The sequence below is a fragment of the Anomaloglossus baeobatrachus genome, chromosome 10, assembly GCF_048569485.1.
Source record: "Anomaloglossus baeobatrachus isolate aAnoBae1 chromosome 10, aAnoBae1.hap1, whole genome shotgun sequence".
Lineage (NCBI taxonomy): Eukaryota > Metazoa > Chordata > Amphibia > Anura > Aromobatidae > Anomaloglossus > Anomaloglossus baeobatrachus.
This window is the reverse complement of record NC_134362.1, coordinates 32,899,788-32,925,703: the sequence shown is the minus strand read 5'-3', so window position 1 is coordinate 32,925,703 and position 25,916 is coordinate 32,899,788. Positions and strand designations below refer to the sequence as shown.

Sequence of the window (25,916 nt, the reverse complement as noted above, 5' to 3'; positions counted from 1 at the left end):
AGACGTTGATGCACCCAACCAACACATGTCTTCAAAACGTTGAGGCACCCAACCAACACATGTCTTCAACACGTTAATGCACCCAACCAACATATGTCTTCAAGGCGTTGATGCACCCAACCAACACATGTCTACAAGACGTTGATGAATTCAACCAAATAGCAAAGATAGATGGTGGTGAATGTTGTTTTTGTATTTGATACAATTTAGTATGTTGAAAATTAAGGTAAAAGGTTCAATAAACCTTGTTTATGGGAATCCACAATATGACAGAAGAGAAGTTAAAGAATAACCAGCCTGCACTTTGGTCTTCGCATGTAAATGTCCGATTCCAGCAAACAGCACATAGAACAACCAATCTTATGTTCTCCAGGAGGAAAAAAAAACAACAAAGCAGATTTATTCAGAGTTTCTTCCAATCCACAACAGGACCCCGATACCTCTGCAGTAATCACGCTGGGTGTGTAAAGCATCACAGCTGGACGGGCTGACATGAATCCTCTTTCAGTTTTGGCCAGCTGCGGTCTTTAATTGACATCTTCAGATCTTGTGTCCCCAGCAACTCAGGAGAAAATAAACTTTGTAGAAGCAGATCAAGTGATATGAGTATTAAGGGCAGATCATGTCACTATAGATATCATCGTCACTGGAAAAAATGCAGTTAAGAATTTATATTAAGTATATGTTGAAGGATAATTCCTAAATGGTTCCTCCAATCATGACTCAAAAAGAACCACACATTTAATATTCTACGTCTCCTCAAATATTACTATATTTCACTGTCCACTATGTACAGGTATATAACTTCTATAATACTGCTCCTATGTACAAGAATATAACTACTATAATACTGCCCCTATGTACAAGAAAATAAGTACTATAATACTGCCCCCTATGTACAAGAATATAACTACTATAATACTGCTCTTATGTACAAGAATATAACTACTATAATACTGCTCATATGTACAAGAATATAACTACTATAATACTTCCCCTATGTACAAGAATATAACTACTATAATACTGCCCCTATGTACAAGAATATAACTACTATAATACTGCCCCTATGTACAAGAATAAACTCTTATAATACCTCTTTATATAATCCGGTGACATTTGCCTCTGTTGCTTCATGCTGATGCTTCTTATAGGATCCAATCTGATTTTCATGGTCATCATTGCCATTTGTCATTTTCTTCTGTCTTCTTTTTGGAATACCTCTTGTGAATTAGCGAACATTTACCTTTCAATGAATCCACAAAAATTCTGCAGTTTACCTGAAAGAAATTCACAATAATAGAGAAATGTACAGCATATAGTTATCATGCGGCATGTAATGGAGACACTACCTGTTCTATCTCATATATGGACCGGGTGGAATGTGAGCCGTGGTGTTGGTGGTAAAGCCGGGACCGCTGCATCTTCAAGACTGCGTGCATTCAATGGGAAACCAAGAAAAAGAGTTACACCCTGCTAGGTGGTGGCTCGTCAGCCTGTGCATACTATGTTTGCTGTGATTTTGTTACTATGTATCTGGAAATGATATTGAAGGCAAAGTGAACCAAACAAACACAAATTGCTCCATACCGCGCTCCTCTGTGTCTGCTTTCTTTTCTGCCTGTGGTTTTGGTCTGTCTCTCCTGCTTATGTGTAAAAGCTGTGGATGTGATGTTTCACACTCATGGTAAGTAAAGGTAGGTTATCTGCTATACACAAGTGACCATACGGATGGATGGATGGATGGATGGATGGATGGATGGATGGATGGATGGATGGATGGATGGATGGATGGAGGGAGGGAGGGAGGGAGGGAGGGAGGGAGGGAGGGATGGATTGATAGAGGGATAGATAGAGAGATAGATAGATAGAGAGAGAGATATAGAGAGAGATATAGAGGGATAGATAGAGGGAGAGAGAGATAGAGAGAGAGACATAGAGACAGATATAGAGAGAGACATAGATATAGAGGGATAGATAGAGCGATAGATAAATAGATAGAAAATCCAATAAATATTTGCATAAAATGATGAATCCTGTATGTAGCTACTTTGTAATAAATTACTGGAAAGCACTTGTCAACCATTATAGATGAGGCAATGCACACCGGGTTAAATAAGTATTGAACAAGTCACCAATTTTCTAAATAAATATATTTCTAAAAGTGCTATTAACATGAATTGCTCACCAGATGTCGGTAACAACCAATCCAACTCACACAGGCCGAGAAATCAAACCACAGATGTCCATAAATTACCGTAAGTGATGTGTAATAATAATGAGAAATGACAGGGAAAAAGTATTGAACATATGAAGATATGAACATATGAAGAAAGGGAGGTGCAAAAAGCCATGGAAAGTCATGACACCTAGTAATTATACAGCAATCCTACCACTGATGGCTTTTTAAAAGGTGCCACACAAGAAACACCTTATGATGAGTAAAACCAGTGAGCTGTTTCAAGACCTTATTGTTGCAAAAATAACTGATGGCAATGGTTACAGAAGAATTTCTAAACTACTAAAAGGTTCTAGTGAGCACTGTGGGAGGCCATAATCTGGAAGTGGGAAGTACATAATTTCACCATAAACCGACTCCGCACAAGATTTCAAACAGATGATTGAAAAGAATTATCAGAAAAGTTGACCAAGGGACAAGGACCACCTGTGAAATGCAAGACCTGGAATCAGCAGGTATAATTGTTTAATAGAAAACAGTAAGTAAAGCACACACCCTCCATGGCCTGTATGCACGCTCCTGTATGCACGCTCACCATGCAAGACTCCATTGCTAAACAAAAAACAGGTTCAAGAACGTTTAGGCTGTGTTCACACACTGCGTTTTTTGCCTGCGTTTTGGGTCCGTTTTTGCTGCAGAAATTTCTTGAGAAATTCTTGTAACCTTTCTGCAGACATTCCCCAGCAAAACCTATGGCAAAAAAAATTAGCTGTGCACACACTGCGTTTTTTTCTTAAGAAAATTCTTTCAGTAGATTTTCTTAAGAAAAAGAATGAGCATGTCACTTCTTTTCTGCAGCTAACTGCGTTTTTTGCCATAGATAATTGGCACAATAACGCAGGGAGCAACCAGCGGTAAAAACGCACCAAAAACGCACCGAAAACGCACCAAAAACGCACCGAAAACGCGGCAAAAACGCAGGTGCGTTTTTGATGCGTTTTTTAACGCAGGTGCACTAATCCTTCACTCTTAAGAAATTTCTTAAGAAATTTCTTAAGAAAAATCATTTTTCTAGTGTGAACATAGCCTTAAAGTTTACTGAAGAACATTTAGACAAGTCTGTGAAATACTGGAATATAGTCTGGTCAGATGAGACCAAAACTGATCACTTTGGATGCCATAATACACCCCATGTTTGGAGACCTTTACACAATACAGCAGTGAAGTGTCTAGGTGGGAACATCATGGTGCGGGGCTGTTTTTCGGCATACGGCTCTGGCAAACTTTATATAATTGAAGAAGGATGAATAAGACAATGTACTGAGACATTCCTGATACAAATCTGCTGCCATCTACCAGGATGATGAAGATGAAATGGGGGTGGACATATCAGCAAGTCAATGATCCCAAACACACAGCCAAGGAAACTCTGATATGGCATCAGAGAAAGAAAATAAATCTGCTAGAATGGCCGAGCCGATCACCGGAGCTGAATCCAATAGAAAATGTATGGAAGGAACTAAAGCTCAGAGTTCATAGAAGGAGCTGGGACCTGCAAGATGTGAAGAGTGTTTGTGTGGAAGAATGGGCAAAAATCCCACCTGAGCAATGCAGGTGACTTATTTCTACATACAGGAAGTGTATTCAAGCTTCATCACCAACAAAGGTTTTCTACAAAGTATTAAATACACTTCAGTAACTTGTTCAATACTTTTTCTCTGTCTCATTTTTCATTATTACACATCACTAAATTTGTGGACATCTATGGTTTGATTTATTTGCCTGTGTGGATTGGATTGGGTGTTATTGACATCTGGTGAGAAATTCATGTCAATAGTATATTTACAAATATATTTGCTTAGAAAATTGGTGACGTGTTCAATACTTATTTCACCCTCTGCAATTATAATGCTACCATAGCAGATATTTTAGGGAACCTGACAGTGTATTCATGCTGTTGAAACCATGGGCAGCATGAAACACAGTCCGGCAGCTTTATTGACTTTTAATAATACACTTCAATATTTGAAAATTCATCAGATGACTAGTCCAAGGCAGGTTCCTGAAGAATGGTTAAAAAAAATAGAAGTGTTATTTAATTACTCTTATTGATTGAAAAATATGCAAAGTGATTGAGCAAAATAAAAATCTAAATTAGATCAATATTTGGCGTTGTCAGCAATTTGCCTTCAAAACAGCATCAAAGTATCAAATGTTTAGGTTTACACAAAGTGTAGAAGCCTCATATGGAAGATCGGAGGTTATTTCTCCAAGATGTATGGAGCTAGTTCCTTAAAAAAACTGTGCAAGTGACAAGTACCTACAAGAACTGATGAAGGTGCAATGGTGGTCACCAAATATTGATTTTGATTTATTTTTTGTTCAATCACTTTACATTTTGTTAATTTTTTAAACAATAAACTGTTAACACTTTTATTATTTAAAGCATTGTTACTTTGTAGCAACCTGCCTAAATTTTGCACAGTGCAGTGTATGTGTATTTTATATACTGTATATACAGTGTGTCCACCCATATCCTGTCCAACGCCATTAACTTGAGAACGGCGCCAGCTATAGGCATAGAAGTGGTGTCTAGGTATAGTAAAGTAGCCATGCGCTATTCAATGAAGCCAACTATAGCACCACCTGGTGGAAAACAACGGAGTTAGCATTTTTATCTAGAAAACGGAACGAGATAGAGAAGAAAAGTGAATTACAAAGTTGTAGGGCATCATCAATTCAATACGAATCGACACTTTGCATACAGAAATGCTATTATTAGAACGTGTAACACTCACAAGGCTGCGGACGTGAAGCGATACCTCATGGAGACCTTCCTACAAGTCATTGGGTATGGTGGCTGTGTGGAGTGGCCTCCACGCTCACCTGACCTGACCCCATTAGACTTCTTTCTGTGAGGTCACATCAAACAGCAGGTGTATGCGACCCCTCCACCAACATTGCAGGACCTACGACGACGTTTCACAGATGCTAGTGCAAACGAGTCACCTACCATATTGCACAACGTGCAGCAAGATACAGTATGCTGTGCAGAGGCCAGATGTACATTGCAGCTGACGGGGGCCACTTTGAGCATCAAAGTTAAATGAGCGCCATATGCGTGACCAGCATTCAATGTTTTTGGGGGGGAGGGGGTGTCATGGGGTTCATATCATAGCATTTCTGTATGCAAGGTGTCGATTCATATTGAATTGATGATGCCCTACAATTTTTTAATTCACTCTTTTTCTCTATCGTTCCGTTTTCAAGATAAAAATGCTAACTCCATTGTTTTCCACCAGGTGGCGCTATAGGTAGTTTCATTGCGTAGTGAATGGATACTTTACTATACCTAGACACCACTTCTATGCCTATAACTGCTGCTGTTCAAGTTAATTGCGGTGGACAGGATATGGGTGGACACACTGTGTATATATATATATATATATATATATATATATATATATATATATATATATATATATATGAATTATATAAGTGGCTGGAGCCCATGTATCTTAAATTGTGACAAAATTCCAAGAATCTCAGTCCCCGACCGATGACATGTTTGACATTCGGCGCAGTATCTAGAATAAGTATGTGACCTTCTGTTTTATAGAGTTGGAATTATTCGGGGTCGGTACATCCTCCTATAAAACAGACCTGATGTACGACTCCCTAATGGCTCACCAGATATAGAAAAACCTGACGTATCCAAGGGTCGGTGCAGGACAATAACTGGATGTGCCGAGCTCAGATACATGCTGCTCAGGAGATACTCTGACTCTTCAGGCAGGATGTGATCATTTTAGATACAGTGGCTCTGTAGACAGTATCACACATGATAGGCTTAGATACTGTGGCTCTGAAGACATCACACATGATAGGCTTAGATGCAGTGGCTCTGTAGATAGTATCACACATGATAGGCTTAGATACAATGGCTCTATAGACAGTATCACACATGATAGGCTTAGATACAGTGGCTCTGTAGACGGTATCGCACATTATCAGCTTAGATACAGTTTCTCAGTCGACAGGATCACCTAGGATAGGCTGAGATACAGCAGTGAAGCAAATATTTCACGATAGTCTTAAATATAATATTTCAAAAGACACTCACACAAGTTTAGATAAAGTGGTGGCTTAACAAGCAGTATCACACATGACAGGCTTAGATACAGTGGCTTTGCAGACAAACAATCATGATATCCCTAAATATATTATCTTAGGCAGTATAACATATATAATCTCTGCAGACAGTATCACACATTAGGCTTTGATACACAAGATCAGCAGTGAGCATCGTACATTTTGTGCTTAGATACATCGGCTCAGCAGACAGTATCACACATTAGGCTTTGATACACAAGATCAGCAGTGAGCATCGTACATTTTGTGCTTAGATACATCAGCTCAGCAGACAGTATCACACTTTTTAGGCTCAGATACACTAGCTCAGTAAACATTGTTATGCAAGGCAGGTTAAGGTACAGCAGAGAGTTTCACATATGATTATAATCGATTGGTCTCAAAGGGCAGTATCATGCATAATAGGCGGCTTAGATATAGCAGCTAAGCCACTAGTATCATACAGATTAGATACATCAGCCAATCTCATACATGCTAGGCTTAGATACAGCAGTTTAATAGACTGTCCCTTACAGCGACACATTACTATAATGACAGACATGACAGGACACATGAAGATCTGCCCCGAGGACAAAAATAAAGCACAGATCAGTTTCCACAGCACATATAATTATTGTAATCACTACTCACCTTTGTCGTCAGTCTAGCCATTCACATTAATTACTGAAGAACTACAAGTCCCAGATATCTTACTTATATTTACTCCTCGTATATTAAACAATGTATTATTCTTACTATATTATCTCTTATGCCATTGATTTACAAATCCTAGCATGCTGGGAGTAGTAGTTCACTATAAGCTATATAATCTCCAAAAAAGCGCACCCTATATAATCACCTATATATTCTATTGATCCTGAATATATTGATCACCTGTCGCTGGAGCTGCAGCCGCTTCTCCTGGATTGTTGTCCAGTCCTGGAAAATCCTGCACCCAACAGGAACCAGTGCAACCAGTTCTGCACATGTGAACTGGAGTCCGCGCCATTGTTGATCTTTCTATACCAGTACAAACAGTCACGCCCTGCCATACGGAGAGGTTATTATCAGAAATCAGACGGTAAAATGCAGAACTGGACAATGCAACTCCTAGGAATCCATCACCTCCACTAACTTTACCAATACTTGCATTACTTTTTATTGTGTCTTTTTCTCCATTCACTACTAAAGCTGCATTTAGAACTCAGCAGATTGGGTACACTTTGTATCACAGCGCTGGGAATCTCTCATTACTGCTTCATGGTCACCGTAAATACAGCTTTGGATGTGACTAGAGAAAAAAAAAACATGGAAGATGCAAGAAAAAAGTAAAGAATTTGCAAAGTTTCAAAACATCATATGAGGAAATAAAACGATGAATTGAAGAATGTTCCGCCGCATACACTGGTCACTTACAGATAGAAGATGTCATATTGAAGCATTTTAAAACTAAAAATTTAAAAACCCACATTTCTTTTAATTCAATTCACCATTGATCTAATGCATCTGACCACTTTCGTAACAAAAAAGTTAACCAATCTGACAACAGATGAAGGAAAAAAGAAAAATGTCTGATAACAGAGAGCAATAGGTTGAATTCACCTATACAAGTACATCACAAGATTTAAATCTTATAATCCCAATTAAAATATGGAAAATCTAAATTAGAGTCAGATCCATTAGTGGTGAAGGATGCAAAGCCAGTACAGCATGATGGTGAAGCCATTGGTGATTATATTCAGAAGTACTACTATTCCCATCATTCATGCTACATCTCACTGGAATGGTTAATGGCTCCTCCTGCAATATTATTAATTCATGTGCAACTTGTAGAAAGAAAGGAAATATACAGTAAAATCCCTGGGAGATGAAAAGTTGTGCAAACTTATACTTTGACTTTTATTGTTCAAGATTTCTGCTTGCTGTCAATGAATGGTAATGCAGTTTGCCAACAAATACAGATCTCCAGCTGTGGGTTTGTTATAAAGCTGTACCCAGACTGATATATTTCAACTGCATTGAAACATTGTATCAAACACCAGAGAGAGGTTTGTACTTCTGATGTGTTCTGGTGACAAAGGATTGTGTGAAGTGGATACAATTGTAACAAACCCCATAAGTGTACAATATGGGGCGCACAGGCAGCAGATTCACTTATGTCCTGGGCCCTTTTTTCAGATTTTGTATTGATGCTCAGGAGCGTCTGGTTTTGGCTGTCACAGACATTTAGCTTTCAAAAACATTAGAACAACAACATTTTATATCCACCAGTATTTACAAATTAATGGTTCTATTTACAAACAAATAGGAGAAGCAGCTGAAGCGCAGTGTTTATAGGAAGGTTCTTCATTACACAGTGATGACCATATTCAGACATCGTATATACTGTATACCAGTGACTGCTATCAGCACATGGGGGAAATATCTATATGAAGCCCCCATTACTGACCCCACGCCCCTATATTAATCTATATTCAGTCAGTTCTCCCAGAAGAGAAAATATCTTTTAAATCTTTTTTTAAATCTTTAAATGCATATGAAGTCCCCCATCACTGACAACCACACCCCTATACTGACCCATATTCTGTCAGTTCTCCCAGAGGAGAGTATATCCATATGGAGCCCCCATCACTGACAACCACACCCCTATACTGACCCAAATTCAGCCAGTTTTCCCAGAGGAGAGTATATCCATATGAAGCCCCCATCACTGACCCCACACCTATATACTGACCCATATTCAGCCAGTTCTCCCAGAAGAGAGAATATCAATACTGACCCCACACCCCTATACTGACCCAAATTCAGCCAGTTCTCCCAGGGGAGAGTATATCTATATGGGACCCCCATCACTGACCCTACACCCCTAGACTGACCTATATTCACTCAGTTCTCCCAGATGAGAGTATATCCATATGTGGACCTCCATTAGTGACCCCACACCCCTATACTGACCCATATTCAGCCAGTTCTCCCAGGAGAGAATATCCATATGGGGCCCCCATCACTGATCCCACACCCCTATACTGACCTATATTCAGTCAGATCTCCCAGAGGAGAGTATATCCATATGTGCCCCCCCATTACTGACCCCACACCCCTATACTGACCTATATTCAGTCAGATCTCCAAGAGGAGAGTATATCCATATGGAGCCCCCCCATCACTGACCCCACACCCCTATACTGACCTATATTCAGCCAGTTCTCCCAGAGGAGAGCATATCCATATGGAGCCCCCATAACTGACCCCACACCCCTATACTGACCCCTATTCAGCCAGTTCTCCCAGAGGAGAGTATATCCATATGGAGCCCCCATCACTGACCCCACACCCCTATACTGACCCCTATTCAGCCAGTTCTTCCAGAGGAGAGTATATCCATATGGGGACTTCCATCACTGACCCCACACCCCTATACTGACCTATATTCAGCCAGTTCTCCCAGAAGAGAGAATATCCATATGGAGCCCCCCATCACTGACCCCACACCCCTATACTGACCCATATTCAGCCAGTTCTCCCAGAGGAGAGAATATCCATATGGGGCCTCCCATCACTGACCCCACACCCCTAGACTGACCTATATTCAGCCAGTTCTCCCAGAAGAGAGAATATCCATATGGAGCCCCCCATCACTGACCCCACACCCCTATACTGACCCATATTCAGCCAGTTCTCCCAGGGGAGAGTATATCCATATGGAGCCCCCCATCACTGACCCCACGCCCCTCTACTGACCCATATTCAGTCAGTTCTCCCAGAACAGAGAATATTCATATGGATCCCCCCATCACTGACCCCACCACCCCTATACTGACCCATATTCAGCCAGTTCTCCCAGAAGACAGAATATCCATATGGAGCCCCCATCACTGACCCCACACTCCTATACTGACCTATATTCGTTCAGTTCTCCCAGAAGACAGAATATCCATATGGGGCCCCCCATCACTGACCCCCCCCCCCCATCCCTATACTGACCCATATTCAGTCAGTTCTCCCAGAAGAGAAAGCTGAAAATATCTAAAGAAAGAACGTTGCAGCAGAACAAACAAAGTAAAGAGAGCGGAGTCATCCACGGATAATGTGATTTCTCGCACATCAGCCATGAATAGGGAGTTTTGTTAGACGTCGTTCTACCATAGACACTTGTGATTTCATTTGTCTTATTGACCCGAAAAACACAAGATGTAAAAACAGTTTTCCTTTTGTACATTTTGCATCTTGTTCATGAAATCATTAATAACGGGCTGCTACATTGTGACAGATGCTCAGCTCAAAAATAGTTCTGATTTGTGTCCAGTATTTTGTTTTGATGAAAGGGGAGATGCGAGGTCCAAATGATGACTGCGCCGTCCCCTCTCATCAACACGTGGGACTCAAGTGATTACCGGCCTCTTGGCTGTCACTGGTTTCTTGGAAGGAATGTCCTGTTCCCAGTGCAGCATGTCAGGATTAACACCAGCCTGCGAGGAGCGAGGTTGTGCGGCCGACATCGGGGCACCTCGCTCCTCTGTGAGCTTATTATCGCTACATGGTCAGCAGATACAAAAATGAATTGGTACCAGTCCATTGACTAAGGACCCTGCTGTATTATAATAGCGCCCCCTACTGACCATTAGATCCTAGGTTTTAATTCTGCACCACCTGAGCCAATTGGGATATACAGTGTGTCCACCGCCCTTAACTTGAGAACAGCGGCACCTATAGGCATAGAAGTGGTGTCTATGTATAATAAAGTAGCCATGCGCTATGCAATGAAACCACCTATAGCGCCACCTGGTGGAAAACAAGAGAGCTAGCATTTTTATCTTGAAAATGGAACGAGATAGAGAAAAAAAGTGAATTACAAAGTTGTAGGGCATCATCAATTCAATACGAATCGACACCTTGCATACAGAAATGCTATGATATGAACGTGAATGCCTCTGATTTGATCCAGCTGCGTCCTGTGGTCTGTTTTCCTCTCCACTGAGCCACAGTCAGGTTTGTTCACTTTCCTGGTTCTGAACACTTTGTCTCTGTGTGGACACCTTGTGTGTTCATTGCCTTTCTTCCAACAAGTGTTTCCTATGCTGTAATTTAGTCCACTCTAGCACTAATGTAACTATTTAAAGCTTCCCTGGGCTTCCATTTCTCGCTGGTGATATACTGCTTGGAACTATAGCCTACTGTTTCTCCTGGCAGATTATAACTTTTGGTTTACCTAATTTTACTCTGCACCTTCCCCCGGATTCTTAAGAAAGTACATGAAACCCTAGATAGCTGTTTGGAAAGCAAAGGTTTGAGTGGTCATCTGAGTCATCCAGTTAGTTTTGTTTCAGTCTGCGGAGGGGCCTTTAGGGACTGTACAGATGGGACTTCTAGTCTGCAAGAACCAGGCAAGTCATCTGGGACTTCTAGTCTGTGCAAGAATCGGGCGAGTCAGCTGGGTCTTCTAGTCTGTGCAGGAAGCGGGCGAGTCAGCTGGGACTTCTAGTCTGTGCAGGAAGCAGGGAGAGTCAGCTAGGACTTCTAGTCTGTGCAGGAACCGGGCGAGTCAGCTAGGACTTCTAGTCTGTGCAGGAACCGGGCGAGTCAGCTAGGACTTCTAGTCTGTGCAGGAACCGGGCGAGTCAGCTAGGACTTCTAGTCTGTGCAGGAACTGGGCGAGTCAGCTAGGACTTCTAGTCTGTGCAGGAACCGAGGGAGTCAGCTGGGACTTCTAGTCTGTGCAGGAACCAAGTGAGTCAGCTGGGACTTCTAGTCTGTGCAGAAACCGAGCGAGTCAGCTAGGACTTCTAGTCTATGCAGGAACCAGGCGAGTCAGCTAGGACTTCTAGTCTGTGCAGGAACCGAGTGAATCAGCTGGGACTTCTAGTCTGGGCAGGAACCGAGCGAGTCAGCTGGGACTTCTAGTCTGGGCAGGAACCGAGCGAGTCAGCTAGGACTTCTAGTCTGTGCAGGAACCGGGCGAGTCAGCTGGGACTTCTAGTCTGTGCAGGAATCGGGCGAGTCAGCTGGCACTTCTAGTCTGTGCAAGAATCGCGTGAGTCAGCTGGGACTTCTAGTCTGTGCAGGAACCGGGCGAGTCAGCTGGGACTTCTAGTCTGTGCAAGAACCAGGAGACTCTGGAGTAGTAGTTTTAAAGAACACATGATTTTAGGTTTTTTACAATATGTGCACTTTAGTGGGCATAACAAAAGCATAACGTAGAAACTGAGAGCCTGATTCCAGGGATGTGTCGCTTCCTGGACTGATTGGTACAGTTTTGGATGTTGTTGATGTAGCAGAGCTCAGAAGGCTAACCTGTATATAACCCCGCCCACACGCCTGATTGGCAGCTTACTGTTTACTCTGCCAATCAGTAGTGGAGGGGCAGGGTTACACAAAGTAGCCTGACAGCTGTACACATCACACCTAGTCATCTAGTGATAATCTCCTGCTAATAAAACACTGATTGTAGTAACACATCCCTGGAATCAGGCGTTCTGCTCTCAGATTAAATAACAAATACCTGTTCACAGATTCCTCTTATAGAAGTGCCTATGACCCCCTTCATCACATTAGAAAATGAAGGCAACCCACATACAAGGCCCAGCAAACAAATACAAACTACACAGTAAATCTGTAATTATTCAGATCACATAGTAGACCCCATTTATTCAGACCCGAACCCCCTATATACAGAGACCATGTCAGACCCTCTGTATACTAGTAACCTATGGTAATATTGTACATATATTAGAGGGGCTCAATGATCCAGAACTTATAGGGGATCCCAGTTCCTGTTATTCTTCCCTACTGACAATTAGAATTCTGATTATCTCCCATCTGTTACACAGCCCCTATCCTTGCACGGCGTGTGACAGTCTGCAATCAGAGCAATGTGTCTTCTGACCACCTCTTCTTTATGGGGAGACAACCCTCCTGGATTATGGGGAGAAAGGGTTAAATGCTGATTTATCTGTTTTATGTAATTAACACACAACACATTATACGGCGCTGGTGACTCTGGATCAGCAATATCACAATTTATCAGCTGAAAAATCCCAACACCCTTTTCCTAAATTAGTGATTCTTCTGTAGGGTGTACTTATATTTCCCATCAAATACAAATTCTGAAACGTTTTTTTCTTTTGATGCTGAATGATGACGTTCCTCTGTTACACCTCCTGGAAATGATAGTGGACAGATCGATAACTGGTGCATTACTATTCTTCCTTTTGGCACTGATTGAAGAGCGTACATTTCAATAGTAAGATGTAAATACCTGTTTGTTACTTTATTTATATATTTACAGGAAGAATAGCAGAGGTCAGTCTAGTGCTTATTAGCCTTCAATTACAGATTTAGCATTATAAGAGGATTTCAGGTGGTTTGCTGCCACCTGGTGGCAGAACTGGAGTACAGAATTGGAGTGAACAAGCAGGAGCCTGAAATCACTCATTTTAGTTTTTCCTACAGTGCGTATGGAAAGTATTCACACCCCTTTAAATTTTTCAATCTTTGTTTCATTGCAGCCATTTTGGAAATTCAAAAATTCTTATCCACTATTTATGTGGAAACGGCTTGTATTATTTATCTAGATAGTAAATGGCACTGTTTGGCCTCGTTGAGCACTGTTTATCTGGGCATTGCATTTATTAATTCTTTAAGATCTATATGAGGCACTGTTTATCTGAGCATGTTATTCACTATTTATCTGAGCAGTGCATTTATTATTTATCTGGGCACTGCTATTATTATTATTTCTATGATCTATATATGCCACTGTTTATCTGGGCATGGTATACACTATTTATCTGGGCACTGCATTTATTTTCATTAGAATATATATTTGGCACCGTTTATCTGGGCATAGTATACACTATTTATCTGGGCACTGCATTTATTTTCATTAGAATATATATTTGGCACCGTTTATCTGGGCATAGTATACACTATTTATCTGGGCACTGCATTTACTATTTCTTTAGGATCTGTATATGACACTTTTTTTCCGGGCATGCTATGCACTAGTTATCTGGGTACTGCACTAATTATTTATCTGGGTACTGTATGTTACTATCATCTGAAATTACCAGGCGCCAACTTTGGGTTGGAAGAAACTCAAGAATCCATAAAAAATCACAGTGACAATATACCAATTTAAAGCGTGATGCACAACCAGAGAAGCATCATGGCAGGATTATCACCGTACAGGAATAGCTTAATATGAACCCTGTTGGATTGTGCACACTGTCCGGCCTTGGAATCTTGTATTTCTTTTCATGTGCTGATGATTTAACAAAGTCTTATTAAAATATTATGTTACTCAAAAGAATCAACCTGACACCAGAGAAGAGATAATGCTATGTGTATGATTGAGCCTAATTTATCACTGAAGAGCATTTCCAGTTTTAAGATCCATATATAGAAGGCAGTGTTATATCAGTTATATTCCTGTACATAGAGGACAGTTTTATAGTAGATATACACTTGTACATTTCAGCACTATTTTAGTTATATTCTTATACATAGGGGGCAGTATTATAGAGGTTATATTCTTGTACATAGGGGCAGTATTATAGTAGTTATATTCATGTATATAAGAGCAGTATTATAGTAGTTATATTCCTGTACATAGGGGCTGTATTATAGTAGTTATATTCTTGTACATAGGGGGCAGTATTATAGTAGTTATATTCTTGTGCATAGGGGTCAGTATTATAGCAGCTATATTATTGTACATTGGGGGCAGTATTATAGCAGTTATCTTCATGCACATAGGGGCAGTATTATATTCTTGTACATAGGGGGCAGTACTATAGTAGTTATATTCTTGTACATAGGGGCAGTATTATAGTAGTTATATTCTTGTACATAGGGGCAGTATTATAGTAGTTAAATTCTTGTATATAGGGGCAGTATTATAGTAGTTATATTATTGTACGTAGGGGGCAGTATTATAGTAGTTATATTCTTGTACATAGGGGCAGTATTATAGTAGTTATATTCTTGTACATAGGAGCAGTATTATAGTACGTATATTCTTATACATAGGGGGCAGTATTATAGAGGTTATATTCTTGTACATAGGGGCAGTATTATAATAGTTATATTCTTGTATATAGGAGCAGTATTAGGCTACTTTCACACATCCGGTTTGAGCCCTGCGGCTCATTCCGGCTGTGAAAACTATGCAACGGATGCGGCGAAAACACTGCATCCTTTGCATAAGTTTTTACATGCGGCCCGTCCGTTTTTTTCCGGTTGCGGCATGCTACTGAGCATGCGCAGTGGAAAAAACCGCATGCGGCGACCGGATGCGTTTTTTTCCGCATCGCGCCGCATCCGGCCTCCATAGGCATGCATTGAAAAATGCGCCGCAGCGGCCGGATGCGGCGCGATGCGGTGTTTTTTGCCGGAGCAAAAAACGTTGCAGGGGACGTTCGATCCGGCCGCCGCATCGGCTAAATCTGCCGCATGCGGCCAAAACCGGACCGAACGCAAGCCCGTGCGGCACAATACGGCACTAATGTAAGTCTATGCAAAAAAAAACCGCAACCGGCGTTACAAAAGCCGGTTGCGGTTTTTCTGCAGAACGCCGTATTGTGCCGCAGAGCAAAAATCCGGATGTGTGAAAGCACCCTTATAGTAGTTATATTCCTGTACATAGGGGCTGTATTATAGTAGTTATATTCTTGTACATAGGAGGCAGTATTATAGTAGATATATTCTTGTACATAGGGGCAGTATTATAGTAGTTATATTCTTGTACATAGGGGGCAGTATTATAGTAGTTATATTCTTGTACATAGGGGCAGTATTATAGTAGTTATATTCTTGTACATAGGGGCAGTATTATAGTAGTTATATTCTTGTACATAGAGGGCAGCATTATAGTAGTTATATTCTTGTACATAGGGGCAGTATTATGGTAGTTATATTCTTGTACATAGAGGACAGTATTATAGTAGTTATATTCTTGTACATAGAGGACAGTATTATAGTAGTTATATTCTTGTACATAGGTGCAGTATTATAGTAGTTATATTCTTGTACATAGGGGCAGTGTTATAGTAGTTATATTCTTGTACATAGGGGCAGTATTATGGTAGTTATATTCTTGTACATAGAGGACAGTATTATAGTAGTTATATTCTTGTACATAGAGGACAGTATTATAGTAGTTATATTCTTGTACATAGGGGCAGTATTATAGTAGTTATATTCTTGTACATTCTTTTACAATCTCCTTTGGTTATGAATCTGCAGATGAACCTTCTTCACCAAAGAAATCTCGTAGTGATTCAATATTTAAAATATTCAAGAGAAGAAATTCGTCGCTATCTACGGAGTGGAAATCTGTCAGAGTTGGACCAGAAGAGGAGACAGCAGATAATAACCTCATGGCCGTGTGTGTCATGGTGGGGAGCGACGAGAGCAGGTGACTTTCTGGGAGACTTTTCACCTGCTCGACTGGAGTTATTAATTTATTTTACATAAGGGGACCAGATCCTAAAGTTTTACTTTGTTATTTATAGAAAAGTATAAATAATATAAGATTAATAGTAGAAAAAGCAAGGAAACATTTCATTTACTCTGATCACTGCTTTATTTAATCAGAGGAGTATTTTTGGTATCGGTCTGCAACTTGAGGCTTTGTGAAATCCTAATTAATCTTGAAGCAAAGCTCTACCAACATATTTGGATTATCAAATGCCAAATTAAAAGAATTAAAAGAATTTTTGGGGAGTTCTGGCAAAAAATAAGAGACCACTGCAAAATTGTCAGTTTTTCTGATTTTTCTCTTTATATTTTTGAGTAAAATGTAAATTGTTCTTTTATTCTATAAGCTACTGACAACGTATCCGAATTTCCAAGCAATACATTTTGTATTTATTTTCTGAAAATGAGAAATGGTCAAAATAGCGAAAAAATGCACAGTGCTTTCAGACCTCAAATAATAAGAAAACAAGTTCATAATCATTTAGAAACAACAATACTAATAATGTTTTATCTCAGGAAGATTCAGAAATCAATATTTTGTGGAATAACCGTGATGTTTAGTCACAGCTTTCATGCGTCAAGGCTGCTTTCCACCAGTCTGTCACACTGCTTTTCGGTGATCTTATGCCACTCCTGGTGCAAAAATGTAAGCAGTTCTTCTTTGTTTGATGGCTTGTGACTATCCATCTTCCTCTTGATTACATTCCAGAGGTTTTCAATGGGGTTCAGGTCTGGAGATTGGGCTGGCCATGACAGGGTTTTGATGTGGTGGTCCTCCATCCACACATTGATTGGCCTAGCTGTGTGGCATGGCGCATTGTCCAGCTGGAAAAACATTCCTCAGAGTTGGGGAACATTGCCTGAGCAGAAGGAAGCAACTGTTTTTACAGGATAACCTTGTATGCGGCTTGATTCATACGTCCTTCGCAAAGTTTAATCTTCTCAATTCCTGCCTTGCTGAAGCATCCCCAGATCATTACCGATCCTCCACCAAATTTCACAGACACTGTGGCTTGTACGCCTCTCCAGGTCTCCGTCTAACCATTAGACGACCAGGTATTCGGCAAAGCTGAAAATTAGACTTATCAGAGAAAATTACCTCACTCCAGTCCTCTATGGTCCAATTGGGTAGATTAAATATTTCAAAGGACATATGAATCAAGTCTCATACAAGGTTATCCTGGAAAAACAGTTGCTTCTTTCTGCTCAGGCAATGCTCCCCAACTCTGAGGACTGTTTTTTTCCAGCAGGACAATGCCCCACACCACACAGCTAGGTCAATCAATGTGTGGATGAAGGACCACCACATCAAAACCCTGTCATGGCCAGCCCAATCTCCAGACCTGAACCCCATTGAAAACCTCTGGAATGTAATCAAGAGGAAGAAGGATAGTCACAAGCCATCAAACAAAGAAGAACTGCTTACATTTTTGTGCCACAAATATACCTATAAACAGAAAAATCAGAAAAACTGACAATTTTGCAGTGGTCTCTTAATTTTTGCCAGCGTTGTATATCGTGCATCTATAAATGTACAACAAGCTGTTATGGATAGATTGTTAAGGGACTTTTAAACCTAACAAGGAATTTGGGATGAAGGTGTTCTTTAATAATATGCCTAATTTTGTTGTTTTTTTTTTACATGGCGCTTAAAATATAACAAGACTCTTGAAAATCTTTGTGACAAGTTTTACTAAAATTTTAACAAGAGAACAGTACGTCTCAAGTAGATTTTTTTTTAAGATCTTACAAACAATCATATTTTATCATTTGCTTCCCAAATATTAAAAATTAAGCAACTTTTTACATAGTCTTCAATAAAAAAAAGTGTACCATCTTGCTGAAAAGTGTCTAAGTATTTTATCTAGCCCAGGACTTTTGCAAAACTGTTAGAAATCCATCAGGGCTCCTGCTCCTGACCTCCTTGCTCTGCTTTCCCCCTTAGGTCTCTCAGTGTTAGAGATAGCAGAAGGAAAAAGGTTCTGCATAGATTTGGAATTGGGGGGGGGGGTAAAAGGTTTAATTGAAGTTAGAAAAAAACCCCCAGACTTTAGACAAGATAGAAAATATATGGAGAGGAAATAAGTGCAGGATAGAAGCTGTGCTGATTCATGAAAGCAAGTCAAGACTGTAGCATCCAGGGCGTGACGCCCTGGCAAAACCAGGTAGTCACAAATAGGCCCCTGCATAAGACCCTCCCTCTGTAGGAAACACACAGCCAACCAGAAAACCCTAGCCACCCCCTTAGGGACAGATAGACACACCAGTGGGTGTGACCAGGCGGTTGGGACACGCCCACCCAGGGGTTTAGATGGCCCGGGGCGGGAAAATAGTTAGTTAAGCTTGAGAGTTCAGTTTGGAGAGGAGTGTGGGCTGGAGCTACGGGTAGCTCCAGCGGTGAAGTCCAAGTTGAACGGTACCAGGGTAGGAGCCCTGGTGCCTTGGCTAGGAGGCAGATGGTGGTCTCCGTCAGCAGGAGACGGGAAGATGGCTCGGCGGAACAGAGGTGGACTGGCCAGAGTTGTAGCCCGCCGGTACCGACACGGGAACCGACCCGGAAACCGTAGCACAAAGGGGGGTACTCGGACCCTGAAGCCAGGAACCAGAAACAAGTGGAACTGGTTAATTAACCGATTGAGGCCAGGACTAGAGGTCCTGTCCCACCCAAAGTCCCTCATAGAAGACAACAGCCCACCAATTAGGGATAAGAGGTCACCGCCAGGGCCCATAGATCCCACGGGCCAGCGTCTGCGGGCACGGCTCCTTAGGCCACATCCAGCCGGGAGCGGACTCCTGAGTTTTATACTGGGAAAGTCCACCTTATACAACAGTGCAGTAAAAGGACAGAGACCACCAGCCGGGTGGGGGATCCCGAATGCAACTGGCCACGGCACCGGCCATCATCACCTTGGTTTACCAGAGACTTGTGTTCTTTACTAACTGTGAGTACACCAGCACACCCTGCGGTCGTCATCTCCCCTGCACCAGAGCCACCGGGTCCCGGGGCCACCATCCCTGCCCACGGAGGGGTTAACAACCTGCTGCACGACATCTCCCCCGGGTGCCCCGTAACAGCAGCGGTGGAGTCCCACCTCACCACACACTGTGGGTGGCGTCACAAACTCAATACGGCCCAGCCCGTACATATACGTCCCCCCATTTATTCGGCGTGTCCACGAGACCCCCGGGTCCGGAGACCCTCGAGCTACCACCCCTGAAGGCCCAGATCCGAGCACCACCGGCTGCTGGCACGGGGGCGGCACACAGGACACACAGACATCCAGCTTGTATTACTAAAGGAGACTGTCAAGTTACCACTAGGGGGTGCAGGGACTCAGTTAGGAAAAGAACTCCTGAGTGTAGTTAGACAGAAGTCCACTAGAGGTCGCTAACACAAGAGCAGGGATAGTCGATCAGACAGGGTCTAAAACGGGATGTCACGTCAGTACTGATAAGAAAACTATCCAAAGTCAAAGAACAGAGCCGACGTCAGATACCAGGAGAGCAAGTAAGCACAGGGGAGGACGTGGGGAACACGGGACAGGACAGGAGACCGGAGGACAGGGAGGTGTGGAGGAAGGATGGGTAGAAGGGATGGAGGTACGGACGGGCAGGAAGATCGGAGATCAGGACATTCCGGGGAAACAGAGGTCAGGTCGGGGGGACGAAGGTCAGGTCAGATCAGGCAAGAGGGATGGAAGTCAGGTCAGGCAACGGGAGCAGAGGTCAGGACAAACAGTAGCGGATAGCAGGACAAGAAACAGAGAACTTCTCACAGGAACGGAGCACACAGCGGAGCCGGAAATATCACTGGCGACGTCCAAGAGGCAGCAGCACCAAGATATGACGGCGTGACCCCCAGAACGAGGCCAGAACAGACAGGTCCCTCCCCTAGGCAGGATACATGCACCGGCTCAGGAATGCCAGAGCCATGCATGAATCATGACAGAGACGCTCTCAAAATAAAAATGTAAAATTTTGATTAGCAATATTTGTAACTAAAGGGAACCACTAATATGTAAATATATATATATATATATATATATATATATATATATATATTTTAGGGTTTTTTTAACGTCAGAGGTGTCCATAGCCTTTAAAGTCAGAGCCCTGTAATTTTCTTAGGTTGTGCATATCTGATCATACACAGGCGTTCAGGTATCAGCACATGCTTAGTAATTCATATTTGTTCTTTCAGCTCAGATACAGAAAATCGTCCAGAGGAGAACCACGGAAAACAACATCACAGACGGCTGTCATCAAGAAGAAGGAAGCAATGCGCTGCCGCTGGCTCATCCGGGGGGCACTCGGAAGCGCAGGCTAATAGCGGCCATCACTCTAAAGCTGCCGACGGTAAGTCAGAAACTAGTCGAGGTGGAGCAGATTACCCTCAGAGACGTTAAAACAATTAATCCATGTGTGATAATGGGGAAAATAAGTATTTGATACACTGACGATTTCCTACCTACAAAGAATGGAGCGGTCTCTAATTTGTATCGTTGGTAACTTCAACTGTGACAGACAGAATTAAAAAAAATAAATGAAAATCCAATTGTATGATTATTAAATAATTAATTTTCATTTTATTGCATGACATAATATTTTATCACCTACCAACCAGTAAGAATTCTGGCTCTCACAGACCTGTTATTTTTTCTCCTACTCTGCACTCATTACCTGCATTAATGGCACACTCAATCAAACGCCAACCTTTCCATCATGGCCAAGACCAAAGAGCGGTCTAAGGACACAAGGGACAAAATTGTAGACCTGCACAAGGCTGGGATGGGCTACAGGACAATAGGCAAGCAGCTTGGTGAGAAGGCAACAACTGTTGGTGCAATTATTAGAAAATAGAAGAAACACAAGATGACACTCAGTCTTACTCGGACTGGGGCTCCATTCAAGATCTCTACTTGTGGGCTAAGGATGATTACGAGAAAGGTCAGAAATCAGCCCAGAACTACACGGGAGGACCTGGTCAATGACCTGAAGAGAGCTGAGACCACAGTCTCAAAGATTAATAACACACTATGCCGTCATGGATTAAAATCCTGCAGGTCACACAAGGTCCCCCTGCTTATGTCATAATATTTCCAGGCCCATTTGAAGTTTGCCAGTGACCATCCGTATGATTCAGAGGAAGCATGGAAGAAGGTTATGCGTTCAGATGAAATCAAAATAGAGCTTTTTGTATCAACTCCTCACAATGTATTTGGAGGAATATGAAGGATGAACACCCAAAAACACCGTCCCAACCGTGAAGCATGGGAGTGGAAACATCATACTTTGGGGGTGTTTTTCTGCAAAGCGGACAGGAGGACCGCACCGTATTGAAAGGAGGATGGATGGGGTCATATATTGTGAGATTTTGGCCATCAACCTCCTTCCCTTAGTAAGAACATTGAAGATGGGTTGTGGCTGGGTCTTCCAGCATAACAATGACCTGTAACACACAGCCAGGGTGATTTAGTGACTCTGTAAAAAGCATTTGAAGGTCCTACAGTGGCCTAGCCAGCCTCCAGACCTGAACCCAATAGAAAATCTTTGCAGGAGCTGAAACTCAATGTTGCCCAGTGACAGCTCAGAAACCTGAAACATCTGGAGAAGATCTGTGGAAAGGAGTGACTTGAGAGATCTGGAGAAGATCTATATAGAGGAGTGACCTGAAAGATCTGGAGAAGATCTGTATGGAGGAGTGACCTGAAAGATCTGGAGAAGATCTGTATGGAGGAGTGACCTGAAAGATCTGGAGAAGATCTGTATGGAGGAGAGACCTGAAAGATATGGAGAAGATCTGTATGGAGGAGTGACCTGAAAGATCTGGAGAAGATCTGTATGGAGGAGAGACCTGAAAGATATGGAGAAGATCTGTATGGAGGAGTGACCTGAAAGATCTAGAGAAGATCTGTATGGAGGAATGACCCGAAAGATCTGGAGAAGATCTGTATGGAGGAGTGACCTGAAAGATCTGGAGAAGATCTGTATGGAGGAGAGACCTGAAAGATCTGGAGAAGTTCTGTACGGAGGAGAGACCTGAAAGATCTGGAGAAGATCTGTATGGAGGAGTGACCTGAAAGATCTAGAGAAGATCTGTAAGGAGGAGAGACCTGAACGATCTGGAGAAGATCTTATGGAGGGGAGACCTGAAAGATCTGGAGCAGATCTCTATGGAGGAGTGACCTGAAAGATCTGGAGAAGATGATCTCTATGGAGGAGAGACCTGAAAGATCTGGAGAAGATCTGTATGGAGGAGTGACCTGAAAGATCTGGAGAAGATCTGTATGGAGGAGTGGCCTGAAAGATCTGGAAAGATCTGTATGGAGGAGAGACCTGAAAGATCTGGAAAAGATCTGTACGGAGGAGAGACCTGAAAGATCTGTATGGAGGAGTGACCTGAAAGATCTGGACAAGATCTGTGTAGAGGAGTGACCTGAAAGATCTGGAGATGATCTGTATGGAGGAGAGACCTGAAAGATATGGAGAAGATCTGTATGGAGGAGTGACCTGAAAGATCTGGAGGAGATCTGTATGGAAGAATGACCTGAAAGATCTGGAGAAGATCTGTATGGAGGAGAGATATAAAGATCTGGAGGAGATCTGTATGCAGGGCTGTATTTTGCCTTCATGCTGCCCTAGGCACTTTAAGTGGTCGCGCCCCTTAGTGACAACGTAAAACTGAGTTTTCGCACACGACATCTGTTTAAGGCAGATCTACTCTGTAGCACACTTTAAAAAGTATCAATAAGAAACGAACCCCCCCCCCCCCCATGGGAATCACCACAGGCACATCAAAACATAGCATGAGTATAAAATATTCCCACCACACCGTCCCCACTTATATACTGTGACTGTGACACTGCCCCTAATAAACACCACACTGCCCTCCCTTATAAACTACTGTATATGCACCACACCTTCCTCGATTATGAAATATGATCTGTACATTGTGAGGAGGGAGCAGCATGATGTGAGGACAATGTCCCATGCATGCTGCCCCCTCCTCACAATGTCCCATGCATGCTGCCCCCTCCTCACAATGTCCCATGCATGCTGCCCCCTCCTCACAATGTCCCATGCATGCTGCCCCCTCCTCACAATGTCCCATGCATGCTGCCCCCTCCTCACAATGTCCCATGCATGCTGCCCCCTCCTCACAATGTCCCATGCATGCTGCTCCCTCGTCACAATGTCCCATGAATGCTGCTCCCTCCTCACAATGTCCCATGCTTGCTGCCCCCTCCTCACAATGTCCCATGCATGCTGCCCCCTCCTCACAATGTCCCATGAATGCTGCCCCCTCCTCACAATGTCCCATGAATGCTGCCCCCTCCTCACAATGTCCCATGAATGCTGCCCCCTCCTCACAATGTCCCATGCATGCTGCTCCCTCCTCACAATGTCCCTTGCATGCTGCCCCCTCCTCACAATGTCCCATGCATGCTGCCCCCTCCTCACAATGTCCCATGCATGCTGCCCCCTCCTCACAATGTCCCATGCATGCTGCCCCCTCCTCACAATGTCCCATGCATGCTGCCCCCTCTTCACAATGTCCCATGCATGCTGCTCCCTCCTCACAATGTCCCATGCATGCTGCCCCTCCTCACAATGTCCCATGCATGCTGCTCCCTCCTCACAATGTCCCATGAATGCTGCTCCCTCCTCACAATGTCTCATGCATGCTGCCCCCTCCTCACAATGTCTCATGTATGCTGCTCCCGCCTCAAAATGTCCCATGCATGCTGCTCCCTCCTCACAATGTCCCATGCATGCTGCTCCCTCCGCACAATGTCTCATGCTTGATGCTCCCTCCTCACAATGTCCCATGCATGCTGCTCCTTCCTCACAATGTCCCATGCATGCTGCTCCCTCCTCACAATGTCCCATGCATGCTGCCCCCTCCTCACAATGTCCCATGCATGCTGCTCCCTCGTCACAATGTCCCATGCATGCTGCTCCCTCCTCACAATGTCCCATGCTTGCTGCCCCCTCCTCACAATGTCCCATGCATGCTGCCCCCTCCTCACAATGTCCCATGAATGCTGCCCCCTCCTCACAATGTCCCATGAATGCTGCCCCCTCCTCACAATGTCCCATGCATGCTGCCCCCTCCTCACAATGTCCCATGCATGCTGCTCCCTCCTCACAATGTCCCTTGCATGCTGCCCCCTCCTCACAATGTCCCTTGCATGCTGCCCCCTCCTCACAATGTCCCATGCATGCTGCCCCCTCCTCACAATGTCCCATGCATGCTGCCCCCTCCTCACAATGTCCCATGCATGCTGCCCCCTCCTCACAATGTCCCATGCATGCTTCTCTCTCCTCACAATGTCCCATGCATGCTGCCCCCTCTTCACAATGTCCCATGCATGCTGCTCCCTCCTCACAATGTCCCATGCATGCTGCCCCTCCTCACAATGTCCCATGCATGCTGCTCCCTCCTCACAATGTCCCATGAATGCTGCTCCCTCCTCACAATGTCTCATGCATGCTGCCCCCTCCTCACAATGTCTCATGTATGCTGCTCCCGCCTCACAATGTCCCATGCATGCTGCTCCCTCCTCACAATGTCCCATGCATGCTGCTCCCTCCGCACAATGTCTCATGCTTGATGCTCCCTCATCACAATGTCCCATGCATGCTGCTCCTTCCTCACAATGTCCCATGCATGCTGCTCCCTCCTCACAATGTCTCATGCATGCTGCCCCCTCCTCAGTGTCCCATGCATGCTGCCCCCTTCTCACAATGTCCCATGCATGCTGCCCCCTCCTCACAATGTCTCATGCATGCTGCCCCCTCCTCAGTGTCCCATGCATGCTGCCCCCTTCTCACAATGTCCCATGCATGCTGTCCCTCTCCATGAGCTCCTAATGCTGCCTTCCTCTTTTCCATAATGAGACCTTCATGTTGCCCCACTCATGCTAAGACCACCACACTAACGCTTATGCTGAGACCCCCCCCACACACACTACCTCACTCTTGATATTGACTCCCCTACATTGCTCCACTCCATACTGATCCCACACATGCTGCCCCTTCTTCACAATGAGCTCCCAATGCTGCCCCCTCTTATTCTGAGTCCTTACACTCCCCCCACCCAATCGATTTTGTCATTGCACTATCCCTC

At 43.2% G+C, this 25,916-nt stretch overlaps 1 protein-coding gene and 1 long non-coding RNA gene across 10 annotated transcripts in view; one reads left to right on the top strand and one right to left on the bottom strand.

Annotated features, from left to right (window-relative positions):
- The window catches only part of MICAL2 (microtubule associated monooxygenase, calponin and LIM domain containing 2), a 336,247-nt gene that overhangs the window by 244,962 nt on the left and 65,369 nt on the right, over positions 1-25,916 (top strand). For all 8 annotated transcript variants that reach the window (XM_075325683.1, XM_075325690.1, XM_075325688.1 and 5 more), the window contains 2 exons: positions 16,553-16,724; positions 20,988-21,142. In XM_075325683.1, the coding sequence (XP_075181798.1) occupies positions 16,553-16,724; positions 20,988-21,142 (327 nt within the window). The remainder of the gene's footprint in view (positions 1-16,552; positions 16,725-20,987; positions 21,143-25,916) is intronic.
- On the bottom strand, positions 85-7,335 carry LOC142254571 (uncharacterized). 2 transcript variants are annotated; one of them, XR_012727258.1, is made up of 5 exons: positions 7,205-7,335; positions 5,870-6,002; positions 1,353-1,432; positions 1,097-1,280; positions 85-646 (listed from the first exon to the last, which is right to left on the bottom strand). It is a non-coding gene; the product is annotated as an uncharacterized LOC142254571 (long non-coding RNA). The 2 variants fall into 2 exon arrangements; XR_012727259.1 differs by lacking the exon at positions 5,870-6,002.